Here is a 16,151-nt window from a genome sequence, read left to right on the forward strand (position 1 = left end):
TCGCATTGCAGTGGCGATTGTCATTGTGAAGCCAGCGGCGCTTGGTCCCTTTTGCGCAGTTGGAGGGCGGGTTCAACTGTGGCAAGGTGGGTTGTCAGTAGGGAGGAGAGAGAGGACAGAAGGAAGATATGGTGGGAAGTAGGGAAGGTGTGCTGGCCTTCTCCTCAGGTTACTGACATCCCAGGACATCCATCGATTCATCTATCTTTCCATTTATCCATCATTTATCCTTCCATCTATCCGCTGGACCATTGGAAGACACAGGTCACAGGCCCTTAATAGAGCACAGGACACAGCCTTTGTCTGCACCTAGCACACGCCCAGAGCACAGGGGACTGGGTGCATAGCAACAATAGTGCTTATCATTGTGAAGCCAGCTGCAATCTGGCTTACATCCCACATATGGGAGGGTGGGCTTCAATTCTGACAAGCTGGGTTGTCGGAGGAGAGGAGAGAGAGGACTTAAGGGAGATGGTGGGAGGTAGAGAGGGTGCGCCAGTCTTCCTCTCCTCAGGTTACCCAGATCTCTACCGCATCAGTGACTAGACATGGTGGCCAGACGCAGTCACGCCAGGTACCTCTGTGGACCTAAATCTGGATCATGGTGAATGGGAATAGTGTCAAATGGGAGGAAAGGAAGGGATTATACAACATTTAAAAAGTCATTTTATTAGGTGTATTAAGGTTTCTTAGTTACGTATTTTTAAGTTTTTACATATTAGATAGATACATGGAAGAATTTATCTTAAAAATGTTATCTGGGATTTGCTTTAAACTATTCCAGGAAAAATGTCGGTGGGGGAATAGACAAAACAAGATTGATAATTGCTAAAGCTGAGAAATAGGTACATGGGCAGGCTTATTATACTTTTCTCAATTTTTTTTGTTTGTTTGTTTTATGTCTGTTCCCTGCGGCATGCGGGATCTTAGTTCCCTGACTGGGGATTGAACCCGTGCCCCCTGAATTGGGAGCCCAGACTCTTAACCACTGGACCACCAGAGAAGTCCCTGGGCAAGCCTTTCTTGGCCTTCTGTCCTGGCAAGGATATTCCTCCTCCTGGAGGGAAAACTCCAAGCTGTGATGTGAGGCTGTCTTTTGCCGAGGAAGAAGTGTGGCCTGGCCTGAACCAGCCAGCAGAGAGATACCCTTGGTCCTCCTCCCCAGACCAGAGTTGGCAAACAGGGCCTTGTTGCAGCCACTTATTTCTGTCAGGAAGTGACCTGGACATCATTTGGAGAGGTGGGCACACATGGTAACTGGCTGTGTCTGGGGACCCAGTGTTAAGGGAGACGGGCAGGGGTATCTGGAAGCAAGATATGAGTCCAACACTGTAGTAAGAACTAAGTGTGTTTGGAGGTTGACCTGCTGTGTTTATTTCAGGGCAAGGCATCTTAGTCTTAGGTGTGTCTTAAGATGGACAGAAGAGCTTGGTGGTGATGTGCCAGGACTCCAGACTTTGAAGACAGCTGTTTCTGAATCCTGGCTCAGACATGTACACTGGTGGGTACTTGGGTCACTGACTGAAATTCTGTGTCAGGCCATCGTCACCTCCACAATGGTGATCATAAGAAAAGGTCGCTAATGGTTCCTGAAGGAACCACAGTGAGGAATAAGCAGTTTCTTCCAGGCCCCAGTGATTTTCACCATCAGCTCTTTCAAAGGCTTTCTGGGCTCTATCCCCTCCCATGTTCAAAGTTCTGGTGGTGGCAGTACACCCCCCGCCGGTACATCTGCTAAAATTCATCACACACCAAAGGGAAAAGCAGTGCCTTTCATTTGATGTGGATCATGATGAAAGACAGTTCATTGATAGGTGCAGGGAGGTAAGAACATACATTCATCATAGGTAAGACACAGAAGGGAAATGCTCAGTCTGGACAGGGAGTGGAGTCTCTTTGATGAGGTTAAAGACAAAATGGAGCAAACCAAAGAAATGGAAATAGGGTATGGCCAAATCCAGATTGGGGTGGGTGGGAATGGAGTCTAATGGGGGAGGGGGTGATGAAATCTGGTGAGATGGGAGAAACGAAGATCCCTGATTCCCCACTAATGTGATGGTAGTGTCAACCCCAAATCCATTGACTGTGAGAGCGGTACCTCTCTAAGACAGTCCCAGGTATACCCTCAACACCATCATGAGGAAACGCTACCATTGCTAGGCCTCTGATCCCCTTGGTCAACCTGGCCTTGCCTTCCTCCACTCTCAAGAGTCCTAAATATCCATCCATCCTTCTATACCTCCATCCATATATCTGTCCTTCCCTCCATTCATTCGCTGGACCCACTGGAGGACATAGGCCACTGGCACCCACTGGAGAAACTTTCACAGCCTGCGCCTGCACCTGGCCTCTGCCAGAGGGCAATCCTGCTCCCACACAGCCTGGAGGACTCTAGCTTAGTAACCTTGGTGGTCATTGCGATGCTCACAGCACTCCTTGCTCACACATGCGCAGTTCAAGGGTCGGTGCAACTCTGGGAGGCTGGGTGGAGTAGTGCGGGGGAGGGGCGGCGGATGGCGAGTAGATAGGGAGGGTGTGCTCACCTTCCTCTACTCAGGTTACCGAGATCTCACATATCTGAATCGCTGCTGCCACCACCACCAGCACCACAGCCACCGTGGTGGCGGCTGGCCTCAGTGGCTAGACAAGGACACACCAGGCACCTCTGTGGATGCACTTTCGGGTCGGGGTGGGTGGGAATGCTGTCAGATAGTGGAATGGGGAGGGCTGGAATATGGTGAGATGGGGGCAATTAAGTTCCCTGAGTCTCCAGTGAAAGTGATGGTATCCACCGAAAATCCGTTTTCCCTGTTACCAGTACCTCCCCTAGTTGTGGGCCGAGGAGGCCCCTGACTTAGCGCCATACCCCAGGGGATGGTTCCCTGCCTCTTTCAATGCCTTCCAAGAGAATGTTCAAAGTTCCCCCTCCTCGCCTGTCCCCAACACACCCCACCCCCCACCACTACCACCACCTGGGCATGATTGTGGGGGATCTGGCCATGGAGGGCATTACTTCCTGCCGGTCAGGCACACCAGTTTTCTAGCACCTTCCTCCTTGGACCGGGGCAATGGGAACAGAGTGAAGAGGAATACATGCAAGAGGTACAGAAATGTAAGCCTTACATGCCCAACTGGGATCCTAGAAGGAATAGACAATGGAGAGGAACAAGTGTGCTTCAGACACAGCTTTGAGGATCCTTGGACCAACCATGACCCCAAGCCATGCTTTGAATCCCCCTAAGACCCCAACAATTGTCATGAATGAAAACCATAACCAGGACCACAGAGGAAATGCTCTGAAGGCCAACCCAATATGTGAGCGGCTTGGGGAGGGGATGTGTGTGAGGAGAAAAAGCAATAAGAGTGATTTCAAAGGAGCAAACCTCATCTCAAGGATCTCTGAATTTTAACTTCTCAGTGAGATCAGCTGAAGCCAAAAGATTAAGTGTTCATGAACAAGAACACACAGGTAAAGTGGAATTGTAACTCTACCACTGAGGAATGGAAAGGAAATTGCAAATGAAATACTCAGGGGACTTCCCTGGTGGTCCAGTGGTAAAGAATCCACCTTACAATGCAGGGGACACGGGTTTGATCCCTAGTCAAGGAACTAAGATCCCACATGCTGCGGGGCAACTAAGCCCACGTGCCACAACTACAGAGCCCATGCACCCTGGAGCCTGTGCGCCACAACTAGAGAGAGAAAACCCGCACACTACAACTAGAGAGACGCCTGTGCGCTTCAATGAAAGATCCCGCATGCCTCAATGAAGATCCCGTGTGCCGCAACTAAGACCTGATGCAGCCAAAAAAAAAAAAAAAGAAATAATGATGAAGTAGAAGGTGAAGGACAGTCTAGGTGTAGCATATACATCTCATGATTTATATATAGACCTTTGATTTGGTATGGAAGCCGAGTTCCTTTATATGAGGTAAGAATATCAACTGGGACACCTGGCTAGTCATTCAGAAATACATGCTGATAAGGAAAACTGATGTAACGGACACCATAGAATTTTGGCATTCTTTCATTAGGAAGCCTTTCTTCTTAACACCAAATCAACACAATTTGAGGTCATGAAGGACAAGGAAATACTGAGGAAATTTTAGAGGCTGGAGGCAGCTGAGGAGATATTACTTCCTACTTGTATGCCAATCCAGGAACAGAGAACAGGACATTAGTGAAAAAATGGTGAATTTGCCATAAGGTCTGCAGTTTAGTTAAGAAGGTTGTCTCAGTTACTTTCCTGTACATGATGTTTGCACTATGGTTTGGTAAGTTTTTTCTTTCTGACAATAGATTAAAAGAAATCAATAACAGAAGGAAAATGGAAAATTCACTATGTAGAAATTTTAAAACACACTTTTGAAAAACCAGAGATTCAAAGAAGAAATCAAAATGGAAATTAGAAGCGATCGCAAGACAAACACAAAACAAAAATACCAAATACCGAAAGCAGTACTGAGAGGGAGGTTTATAGCAATAAATGCCTAAAAAAGAGGAACTATCTCAAAAAAACCCCCACAAAACCCAAACTAGATTTACTCTTCAAGGAACGAGACAATGAAGAACAAAACCCAAAGCTAGAAGAAGGATGGATATAGTAAAGATTAGAGCAGAGATATTTTTTACTAGAAATAGAAATAGAAAAATCAAAGAAATTAAAAGTTGGCTTTTTCAGAAGATAAAGTTGACAAAACTTTTGACAGATTAATAATGAAACTAAATAAAATTACAAAGGAAAGAGGAGACATAACTGATGCCATAGAAATAAAAGGGATCATAAGAGATTACTATAAAAAATTACATACCAACAAACTGGTTAAACTACAAGAAATGAATGAATTCCTAAAAATATACAACCTACCAAGACAGAATCAAGAAATAGAAAGTTTGAATGGAGTTATAAGTACTAAGGAGTTTGAATTAATAATCCGAATCCTCCCAAGAAGGAAAATGCCAAGTAACAGATGGCTCCACTGGTGAATTCTATCAAACATTTACAGAAGAATTAATGCCAATAATTCTCAAATTATTCCAAAATTTGAAGAGGAGGGTAAACTTCTAAACTCATTTTATGTGGCCAGCATTACCCTGATACCAAAGTCAGACAAAGACATCACAGGAAAAGATAACTAGAGTAGTAGGGTTCAAGATGGCCACTTAGGAGGATCATGAACCCACCTCCTCCCATGGACACATCAAACCTACAGCTACATACAGAACAATTTCCAATGAAAGAACCCCCATAACTAGCTGAGTGGCTCCTACACATTGGGTGAATGAGTAAAAACCCACGTTGAAACAGGTAGGAGAGGCTGAGACACAGTCTTGCCATAAAGACCACCTCTGCCACAGTGACCCACAATGAGGAGGGAACTCACAAACCTGAGCTTCTCCCTGAGGTGCAAAGGGTTTGAACCCCACATCTAGCACCAACTTTTAAGACCTGTACATGAAAGATGAGGTTCCAAAACCTCTAGCTCTGAAAGCCAGTGGAGCTTGCACCCATGAGAACCATGGGGCTCTCTGAACCAAGGAAAACTCCAAACTCTCTGATGCTGAAGCTGTACAGTCAGAGACACTGCCTATCCCTTGATGACTGTAGTTAACACCACAGATTTCAAAGAATAATGTCCTTTGGAGGGTGCTATGGACTGAACTGTGTCATCCCAAAATTCACAAGTTGAAGCCCTGATGCTTCAATGTGACTATATTTGGACATAAGGATTTTTTAGGAAGTAATTATGGTTAAATGAGGTCATAAGGGTGGGGTCCTAATCCAATAGGATTGGTAGCCTTATAAGAAGAGAATAGAGGAAGATCGCGCTCTCTCCAGGCATGTACACCTAGGAAAGGCCATGTGAAAACACAGTAAGAAGTGGCCAGGTAGGAAGCAAGTCCTCGTCAGAACCCACCCAGGCTGGCACCTTGATCTTGAACTTGCCAGGCCCCAGACTGTAAGAAAATTAATTTCTGTTGTGTAAGCCACCCAGTCTATGGTATTCATCTAGGCAGCCCAAGCTAAGACAGGTGGGACTTGGATTAGATAGGACTCCATGGAGCTACTCTTTATTGGCTTCATGCACCACTAAATGCTGATATAAAGCTCAGGTAGGAAAAGACTCCCAGGTAAAAATAAATTTTAAAATGAAGCCAAATCATACAAAGATTGAAATGTTAATCATTCTTATAATAGGCATAGTTATAATAATGATGTTAGTAATTTACTGTTTCTATAGGGTGAGTGAGGGACAGGGGTAGAGGAATAACCAGCCTTTTCAGATAGAAGTATTACAACCACACTATAACTACTCCATTATAACTAGAGTATAATTGTATACAACACTATGAGTGACCATACTAACAATGACCTTTCAGAGTCACATTGCATGGGGGTTAATACAATGGACCTTGTAGCCAGCTGGCCTGGGTTTGAATTCCCCCTGTGCTATTTACTAGCTTTGTGACCTTGAGCAAGCTCCTCAACTCTTAAGGAGTTGGATACCTCATCTGTGAAATAGGAATAATAATTGAGCCTATCTTAAGCACTGTTGTGTGGACTGGATTGAGCTTATAGATCTAAATTGCCTGGAGCAGGGACAAGTGCACTCAAATAGTAAAATTTGCTGCCATCATCATCATCATCATCATCATTAGCACTGTGTACTGAGTTCCATGTCATCTAAACCTCACAGAGACCTTGTAGTGTGGACCATCTCCCTTTGGTTTACAAGATTGTCATCATTCTTAATAGTGGTATCAATTATTATGATAATATTAACATAAATGCAAATAATCACACTGCCAGCATGGTAGCCAGCCTGCAAGATTTCCCTTAATGAATCTTGCCTCCTGGTATTCAAACTTCTGTGTAGTCCTCTTCTACAATGAATAAGGTTGACCAATGTAACCAATCCAACCACCATATTGTGAATACATTCAAGAAGACGTGGGATCCATGTGGTGAGGTATTAAAGCCTTCTGCCAATAGTCATGTAAGCTAGCTTGGAATCAGAGCCCACAAACCCCAGTAAGCCTTCAGATTACTGCAACATCTGGCCAACATCTTGACTACAACCTCAGGACAGTTCCTGAGCCAGAACCACCAAAAGCTAAGCTGTTCCCAGATTCCTGGCTCTCAGAAACTGTAAGAGAATAAATGTTTACTGTTGTTTTAAGCCATTAAGTTTTGGGTACTTTGTTACATAGCAATAAATAGTTAGCTAACCTACTCAGCAATGCATTATAAATGTGCCACTTTCCAGAGTGCAATGGAACCCACCATGGGTTCTCAGAATTGGCATTAATAATAATCATAACCTTAATATAATTCAAATGATTGTATTAATGTTGTGCTTACATTGTCCTCTTTCTTAGATGGGAACAGAGAACACCAGTTTTTGTTTTAGTAGCAATGTCCAATATTATAATATTAAAATAGCACAATAATATCAATAAAGGAGTAAATTAATTGTGCCTATTTCACAAAGGAGAAAAAACATTGCCCCTAGGGGTGGGGCTATTGTTGTGTTAATATAATGCAAACAACAACCAGAAGGTAGCAGAAACCAGAAGGGACATGGGATTTCTTAGTATCTGAGTTGATGTTATTCATGGTATCTTAATAATTAGAGGCATACAATAATGACAAGGATTCTGATATTAGTTATAAATTATAACCATTAATTATACTTCAATAAGAATATAATTGTAGAATTAAGTAAAATAGTTAATAAGTGGTATGGTATGGTGTATGGTATGGTACGGCATATGGTATGGAAAGTGGGGTGAGCTCAGGTGGGGTAGGATATAATATAGATAACAGTCACTCCAGCACAAGTAGCCCTATTGAATGCTGAGGATGCAGGTCTCAGCTCACCCTGACATTAGGGCAAGTGCCCATGACAACATTGGCTTTAACCAGACCTTAGCCACAGGGTCCACACCTGCCACACTAGGCCTGGAATCCTCCGCCCTGCTACCTTCCCCTTGTCCCCTGGGTTTCATATCCACTGGTGGCTCCTCTGACAGAGCAGGCAGGACAGACTGGACTGAATGATGGGTTACGAGATTGAAAGTGCTGGGGTGGATGCTGCCAGGATGGCCCCCTGCCTGTGTGTCCCCCACTATTGTCCTCCCTGCTCTACATAGCCTACCCACCACAACCTGGAGGAGGCTTAGTAAGGAGACACAGCGCTAACTTGTGGATGCTGGGGGAGGATGCAGGTCAGATACGCTGGGGAGGGGAAGGATGGGATGGCCAGGGGAGAAAGGGCGTGGTTGTGCCGGGGCATAAGGAGGGGAATTAAATCTCAAATTAGAGGACCTATAACCAACCCACCCTCCTACCCCCTCCATCCTCCCCACAAATTTAGCTCACTGTGTGGAGCACTTGGTCAACCTCACTGCTATTGTTATCATTCATTCATCCATTTAACAAATTTGTACTGAGTTTCTACTTTGTGCTAGAACCATGCTGGCTGCCTTGGACACAGCAGGAGAAAGACAAAGTCCTGACATAATGAGGGTGATGGTCCAGTGGGGAGGGAGGAATGATAAATCAAAAAAAAGAAACATTTAATATTAGGTCAGACGGTGGTACTTGCAGCACAAAGATAGTACAAAATAGGAAGTGACCCCAAGAAGTGTGTTACTTCATATACAATGGTGTGTGTATGTGTGAACTCTCCAAACAGGAGAGGACAGCAAACTGTATGAACACTGGGGAAGCAGAGTACTCTCAGAGAACACAGCCAGGCAAAGGCCCAAAGAAAAACAAGGCTTCAGCCATGTTAAGAACAGCCAGAATGGGCGTGTTGACAGATAGTAAAAACGTTGACCAGCTACAACTGCAGGTTCTTCAGACCCTATGGCCTCTTTTATTATAGTTATAACTTTACATTAAATGTAAACATGTAAAAATACAAATAACTGAAACTTTATGTGAAAGATTGATATACAAAATAGAAAAAAATTACATACTCCAATATATAATCATACAGTACATATTACATTCATATAAAATAAACATTTTTATTGTAATAAGGAATATACAATAATAAATGGTATTACAGTGCACTATATTACAAATATACATTATTATAGTATATAATGATATGCAGTATAAAATTATAACTAATGTACAAATCTAATTATGTATAGATATTTATAATCTAATTTCTAATAAGTCTTTTATCAAACATAATTTAAATTATCACACGGTAAAACATAATACTTTTGAGATTCATCCACGTTGTAACTTGTGTCAATGAATCATTCCTTTCTCTGGTGTCATAAATCACCCTTTTTATGGCTGAGTAGTATTCCATTGTACAGATATACTACATTGTGTTTATTCACCCACTGATGGACATTTGGGTTGTTTCTAATTTTTTGGTGATTATGAATGCAGTTTCTGTGAACATTCGAGTACATAATTTCTCATTTCTCTAGGATAAATACCTAGGAGTGGGATTGCTGGGTCATAGGATAAGTATATCGTTAACTTTATAAGAACTTGTGAAACTTTTGTCCAGAGTGGAGATACCATTGTATATCATTCCCATCAGCAATGCATGCAAGTGTCTATTGCTTTACATCCTTGCCAACTTTTGTACTGTTATTTATTGCCATTCTGATAAGTGTGTAGTAGTATGTCATTATGGTTTTAATTTGCATTTTCCTGATGACTAATGATGTTGAATGTCTTTTCATCAGCATACTTCCATTTGTATCTCATACAACCATATGGATGAATCTCAAATACACTAAATGAAAGATGTCAGACTCCAAAGGAGACACATTTTTACATATATATGTATACACACACATTTATATGACATGTAAAAAAGGCAAAACTATAGAAGCAGGAAATGGATCAGTGATTTCGAGGGGATGGGAGTGGATAGAGAGATTGATTAAAAAGGGATAGGAGGGAATTTAGGGGAGTGAAGGAACAGTTCTCTTGGTTGTGATGTTGATTACATTTGTACACATTTGTCAGAACTGTACACTTTTAAGGGTGACTATTACTGTGTGTAAATTATACCCCAATAAAGCTGAATTTAAAAATCTCAGTACTATAATATTATGTTACAGTAAATATAAAAGAGAAATAATTGAAAATAATTTACAATAAAATAACATACATTTCCCTCTGTGAGGTTTTGGTACAGCCATACAGAGGTTGATCTTGTGTCAACTTATAACTAGTAATATCATTAACAACAGGGACCCTCTCATTTGTCTCCACTAGCCCTACTCCCCTCAAGTGACCCATATTAAGTCAATTCATCCTCCATAACTCTATTTTACAGGTGAGGCAACTGAGGCTCAGGGGAGGTTACTGGGCATCAGGGTTGGCACCTGGATATTAATCCACATCGACAGCTTTCACTATTCTGCTTGTTTCATTCCTCTTGTAGTAAATGGGAAGCTGTTTGTGATCTCCTGGGTCTCCCAGAGCCTCCCCAGCCTACTCCAGACCAACAATTCCCTGGAGGGTGTCTATGAGGCTAGGACCTGATCCTCATCCCTTCTCCATCCCCCAGGGTTCCTGTCCAGGCAAACAGTGGGGACTTGGAGAAGCAATACTGGGGGACTTGCAGTAGCCACACTAAGTGGCTTCATGAAGCAATGTGGGCAATGGGGAATCAGTAGACACTGTGTTACTGAGGGCCAATAGGGAAAGAGCAGATATTACCAGGATTTAATGGAAGAGTCACAGATACTGTATTAGTGGGTAATGGGCACCAACAGACTTTGTGCCAGTTGTTAATGGGGGTCCTACAGAGATGGCTAATGTGAAGTTTATGGTGCCTTATCAGTCATTGCCCTTATCTGGGGAGAGGGAAGCAGGTTAATGGCACACACCAGTGTTCAGAGTATAGGGGGCATCACCACATACTGTGTTGGGGATGGTTACAAACACTGTTAGGTGGAGTAATGGAAGATAACTGGTCACCATCATTGTGATGGACAACAAATGGAGGGAAACACAAGCCATCCTGATAGAGGTGTAATGAAAGAATCAGGAGATAATGTTAAAAGTTGGATTAGGTGGGGTATATCATGGTTTCCTACTCTGAGGATTGTAATAAGCGGTCATCAGTTACTATTTGGTGAAAGTGGGGATAAATAGGGAGTATGGAGGTTACCAGACTGTTTCACAAATGTGGTGAAGTAATACACATTATGCTGGAGGTAACTGGAAGAGGTAATGAGAAGATCTCCAGACACTATTTCCTGTAATAAGAAGTGACAAACACAGTGATGGAGTAAAGTCAAAGGGGGATAATGGAGGGTGTCCAGACATTGTGCTGGGGTAGGTTAAGAAGGGGGTAATGGAGAGATCTCCAGACACTCTCCTGCGGGATCAGCAAACACTGTCCTAAGTTGGGGGAAAATGGTGGGTCGTAAAACACTGAGTGAAGCCCCAGAAGTAGTGCTGAATGAGGTAAAAGGGGGTAGTGGGTCACCAGATACTGTTCTAACATAGAGAAGGGTGTACAGTGGCTCATCAGATACTGTGAAGGGGTGAGATAAAGGGGAGCTAATGATGGATTAGACATGGATCTAAGGTGTGGTAATGGGATATGTCACTAATCACTGCCCAATTTGGGTGAGGGGATTACAGGAAAATCCTTAGACCTGTCCCCTTAACCAGGTTCTGTCCCCATTCTCAACCCTCATGCTGCTATTCACAAAGGTGAGAACATTTCTGTACAACCCAACTGTTTCCCACTCTCAGCGTTGCCAATGGACTGACTTGAAGGAAACATTTTGCTGGTTCATTTGGCCACCCAGCAGCTGAGCTTTCAATCAGACCCTCTGCATGCACCACTGCTGCCCCAGTCTTAGGTTGCACACCTAACTTCTAAGGAAGGTCAACCCTTCTCTGCTCTTGGCCTCTCCATATTATTAGCTTTGGGCATACCTGTCAGGGCATGATAAGCAGGTCTGTAGGTCAGGTTACAGGGTAGACAAGGCCCCATCAAGGTGCAATTGGGGTAAGGCAGGACTGTGCATGCTCGGGCAGAGTGAGTGGGCTCTTTTGTGATCACTTTGGAGCTGACTGTGGTATTTCAGAATCATTGAAGGGAATCCTGAAACATCAAGCATCAAGTCCCATCTATGTGGGACTGAGTTCCTGTGCCTCAGTCCCTTCTTTAAATGGGCTGGCATCAGAGCAAAAGGTTTACAATGATGTTACAACTTTTAGAACAGGAAGGAGGCACAGCCCAGGTAAAGACTGGGGGTGAAAAAGCCTTGTGTGTTTTAGACAAGTTGGTTCTCCCCATCGGAGCATCTTATGCTGCAATACAGAAAGGATCAAAGGGAAGTCATGGGATGAGCATGGTCAACACTCCACAACGTGCACTCATAGAAGGACTGTTGTATGTCAGGCATGGGTCTAGGCTCACAACGATGAACAAAATGGGGAAAAACATTCTAGAGTGGGAACCATAGACAAATAAGTGAAATATACAGGGCATCATGGTAATAAGTGCTATGGAGAGGATAAAGGAGGAAGGGGAGGATGATGGAATTTTAAGCCAGACAGGCAGGGGAGGGCAGGGCAGGCCTCTGTGAAGATATGCCATTGGAAGAAAGACACAATGGAGTAAACCACAGAGATATAATGAGGAACTGTTCTCTTTGAAGAGGGCACTGCAAATGCAAAGGCCCTGAGGCAGGACCTAACCTGATGCGTTTGAGGCACATGGGGGAGAAGGTCCTTGAAGAGTGCATGGAATGAAGATGGGTAGAGAGGAGACAGTGAAGGTATGTTGGGGTTTGTTTTAATGAGTTATTGATTCATTATTGTCATTATAAAGGTCAAGTCATTAAGGAAGGCAAATGAGCTGGAAGCACTATAAAACTGTAACAGCAAAAGGGAGACCGAGGTGAAGAGTTGACTGAGGTGACCTGAACATTCTTACTTCAGAAGCTTTCCTGAAGGTAATGGGAGCTCACAGGACACTATACTGGGGGCTAATTAAGGGTCAGTAAGTCTGGGAGATAATGGTAGTCAACACGAATAGGCAGTCATAATGCAATTATAGGGGTCAGAAGACAATGTGCTGTGTGAAAGTTGAAAACACTCTACTGGTGGCTAATAAGGGGGGGGTACCATTCATGGTGCTAGAGGATAATGGGGGAGTCAACATACACTCTGAGGTTTATATCTGTATACATAAATAATTTTTTTATTGTGGCATCCCTTTCTTGATAAAAATATGCAATGGGGGATTAGATACACAGACCATGTTTGATTCAACAGAAGAATGACACACAAAATTCTGTTAGGCAATGTGTTCTGCAACAAACATCTCACAGAACTTAGGGTTTATCGTTATCGTATATATTATGCTGTTCTACCATTCAACTTGTTGGCATATTATCTATTCCACAGTAAGCAGGATTATCATTAGCATGACTTCACATAATGTTTCCAGTGCAGAATTTGCTAACAGTGTTCGGTTACAGTTTTCATGAGAAGGCTTCTTCTAATGTACCAAACTGACAAAGTTCCTTCTCAGTATGAATGCCCCAAGGTTTACTGAGGCTGGTGACAATATGGGAAGGGGTCCTCCCATTCAGGGTCCTTTCAGAGGTCCTCTTCTGTATAGTAATGTATGACATTCTGATGAAGCATTTCTAGTTACGATAATATGCATATTTTTCTGTTGCACAAATTCCATAATGTAAAATAAAATCTGATCTCACTGAGGTTTTCTCAGAATGTTTCTCTCAAGTGTGAATACTCTGATGCATGCTGAGAACTGATTTCTGAACAAAGCCTTTCCCACAGACTACACACTTATAGGGTTTGTCTCCAGTGTGTGTTGTCTGGTGTTTGTTCAAATTTGATCTGTCAGTGAAGGCCTTCCCACACTCAGCACACACATAAGGCTTCTCTCCTGTGTGAATTCGTTGATGCACTTGGAGCTGTGATTTCTTAGTGAACGATTTACCACAGTCACTGCATTCATAAGGTTTCTCTCCAGTATGAATCCTATGATGTATAATCAGTTCTGACTTTTGTCTGAAAGTCTTTCCACATTCAGAACAAATGTAGGGCTTTTCTCCGGTATGAGTTTTCTGATGTTTACTGAGATTTGACCTGCCACTAAAGGCTTTCCCACATATAGCACACACATATGGTTTTTCTCCTGTGTGAATTGGTCGATGCACCAGGAGCTGAGACTTGGAGGTGAAAGATTTCCCACAATCATTGCATTCATAAGGTTTCTCCCCAGTATGAATTCTCTGATGAGTAATAAAGTTTGACTTCCGGATGAAGGCTCTTCCACACTCAGTGCACACATAGGGTTTCTCTCCTGTATGAATTTTCTGATGCACAATGAGTATTGATTTCTGGTTGAAGGCTTTCCCACATTCATGGCATTCATATTGTCTCTCTCCAGTGTGAATTTTCTGGTGTATATTGAGGTGTGACTTCTGGGTGAAGGCTTTTCCACAGGTATTGCATTCATAAGGTTTCTCCCCAGTATGAATTCTCTGATGTGTAATCAAGTCTGACCTTTGTGTGAAGGCCTTGCCACATTTAGGACATATATAGGATTTCTCTCCTGTATGAGTTTTCTGATGTGTAATGAGATTTGACCTGTTGGTAAATGCCTTCCCACATTTAGTGCACATATAAGGTTTCTCTCCTGTGTGAATTCGTTTATGCACGTGAAGTTGTGACTTGGAAGTAAAGGATTTCCCACAATTACCACATTTATAAGGTTTCTCTCCTGTATGAATTATTTGATGGGCAATCAAGTGTGCCTTCTGGATGAAGGCTAGCCCACATTTCATGCATATATATGATTTTTCTCCTGTATGAATTCTCTGATGCACTGTGAGTGCTGACTTCTGAGTGAAGGCTTTTCCACAATCACTGCATTCATAAGGTTTCTCTCCGGTGTGAATTCTCTGATGTATAATCAACTCTGACCTGTACGTAAAGGCCTTACCACATTCAGTACATATGGAAGATTTCTCTCTCATTTGTACTTTCTTATGTGTATTGAGGTTGGAACTATTGTTGAAAACCTTCCCATATTCGTTGCATATAGACGGTTTCATTCTTGTGTGAGTTCGTTGGTGTACCTGCAGTTGTGACTTGGAAATGAAGGACTTCCCACAGTTACTGCATTCATATGGTTTTTCTCCAGTATGAATTCTTCGGTGCGCAATCAAGTGTGTCTTCTGGATGAAGGCCTGTCCACATTCAATACATATATAGGATCTCTCGCCTGTATGAATTTTCTGATGCATCTTGAGTGTGGACTTCTGCGTGAATGCTTTGCCACAATCACTGCACTCATGGTGTCTCTCTCCAGTATGAATTTTCTGATGTATACTAAGATCTGAGTTATAAGAGAAGCCTTTCCCACATTCACTGCATTCATAGAGTTTTTCTCCAGTATGAATTCTCTGATGCCTGAAAAGAGAAGATACTTGGAAAAAGGCTTTCCCACATTCACTGCACTTATAGGGCTTCTCTCTAGTATGAGTTCTCTGATGTGTAATGAATTCTGGCTTCTGTACAAAAGCCTTCCCACAGTCAATACATACATACAGTTTTTCTCCTGTATGCACTTTCAGATGTACCTTGAGTTGTGACTTCTGGGTGAAGATATTTCCAAATTCAGCACATTCATAAGATTTTGCCCCAGTATGACTTTTCTGATGTTGACAGGGTACTTGTTTATAGCTGAGGATTTTTCCACATTGATTATGGCCCCATAATTTCTCTCCTGTTGGAGTACACTCATGTTTAGTACAGGAAGAAATTTTACCATATTCAGTAATCTTATTAATGTTCTTTGATCCACTGTTTCTATTATGACTGTGTAAATCTAAATTATGGCTTAAAGCACTTCCATATAAGTCACACTGATGAGGTCTCTTTGGGAAAGGAATGTTTTGGCTCACATGAATTATTTTTCTGTCTTTATATTCATAATCCCTCTTTATAGTCAATATTTTCTTGATGAAAGCAACATCTCTTAAAGATTTTTCTCTTTGTTGATAGCTCTCTATCTGGTCATCAATCTGCCACAATTCTTCTAGAATAAAATACAATAAAACGTCACTTGTAGCATCACCTTTCCTCTCAATGTAGAAAGAAGTT

At 42.5% G+C, this 16,151-nt stretch overlaps 1 protein-coding gene and 1 long non-coding RNA gene across 2 annotated transcripts in view; one reads left to right on the forward strand and one right to left on the reverse strand.

Annotated features, from left to right (window-relative positions):
* LOC141277197 (uncharacterized) overlaps positions 1-16,151 on the forward strand; it is a 20,123-nt gene continuing 3,972 nt past the window's right edge. Inside the window, exons 1-3 of the long non-coding RNA XR_012328180.1 lie at positions 1-574; positions 1,382-1,501; positions 12,841-12,964. This is a non-coding gene — a long non-coding RNA (uncharacterized lncRNA). The remainder of the gene's footprint in view (positions 575-1,381; positions 1,502-12,840; positions 12,965-16,151) is intronic.
* LOC101319427 (uncharacterized) overlaps positions 8,855-16,151 on the reverse strand; it is a 23,141-nt gene continuing 15,844 nt past the window's right edge. Inside the window, exon 5 of the mRNA XM_019941157.3 lies at positions 8,855-16,086. Within this exon, the coding sequence (XP_019796716.2) occupies positions 13,757-16,086 (2,330 nt within the window). The 3' untranslated portion in view covers positions 8,855-13,756. The remainder of the gene's footprint in view (positions 16,087-16,151) is intronic.

The sequence above is a fragment of the Tursiops truncatus genome, chromosome 19, assembly GCF_011762595.2.
Source record: "Tursiops truncatus isolate mTurTru1 chromosome 19, mTurTru1.mat.Y, whole genome shotgun sequence".
In the NCBI taxonomy this organism is placed as follows: domain Eukaryota; kingdom Metazoa; phylum Chordata; class Mammalia; order Artiodactyla; family Delphinidae; genus Tursiops; species Tursiops truncatus.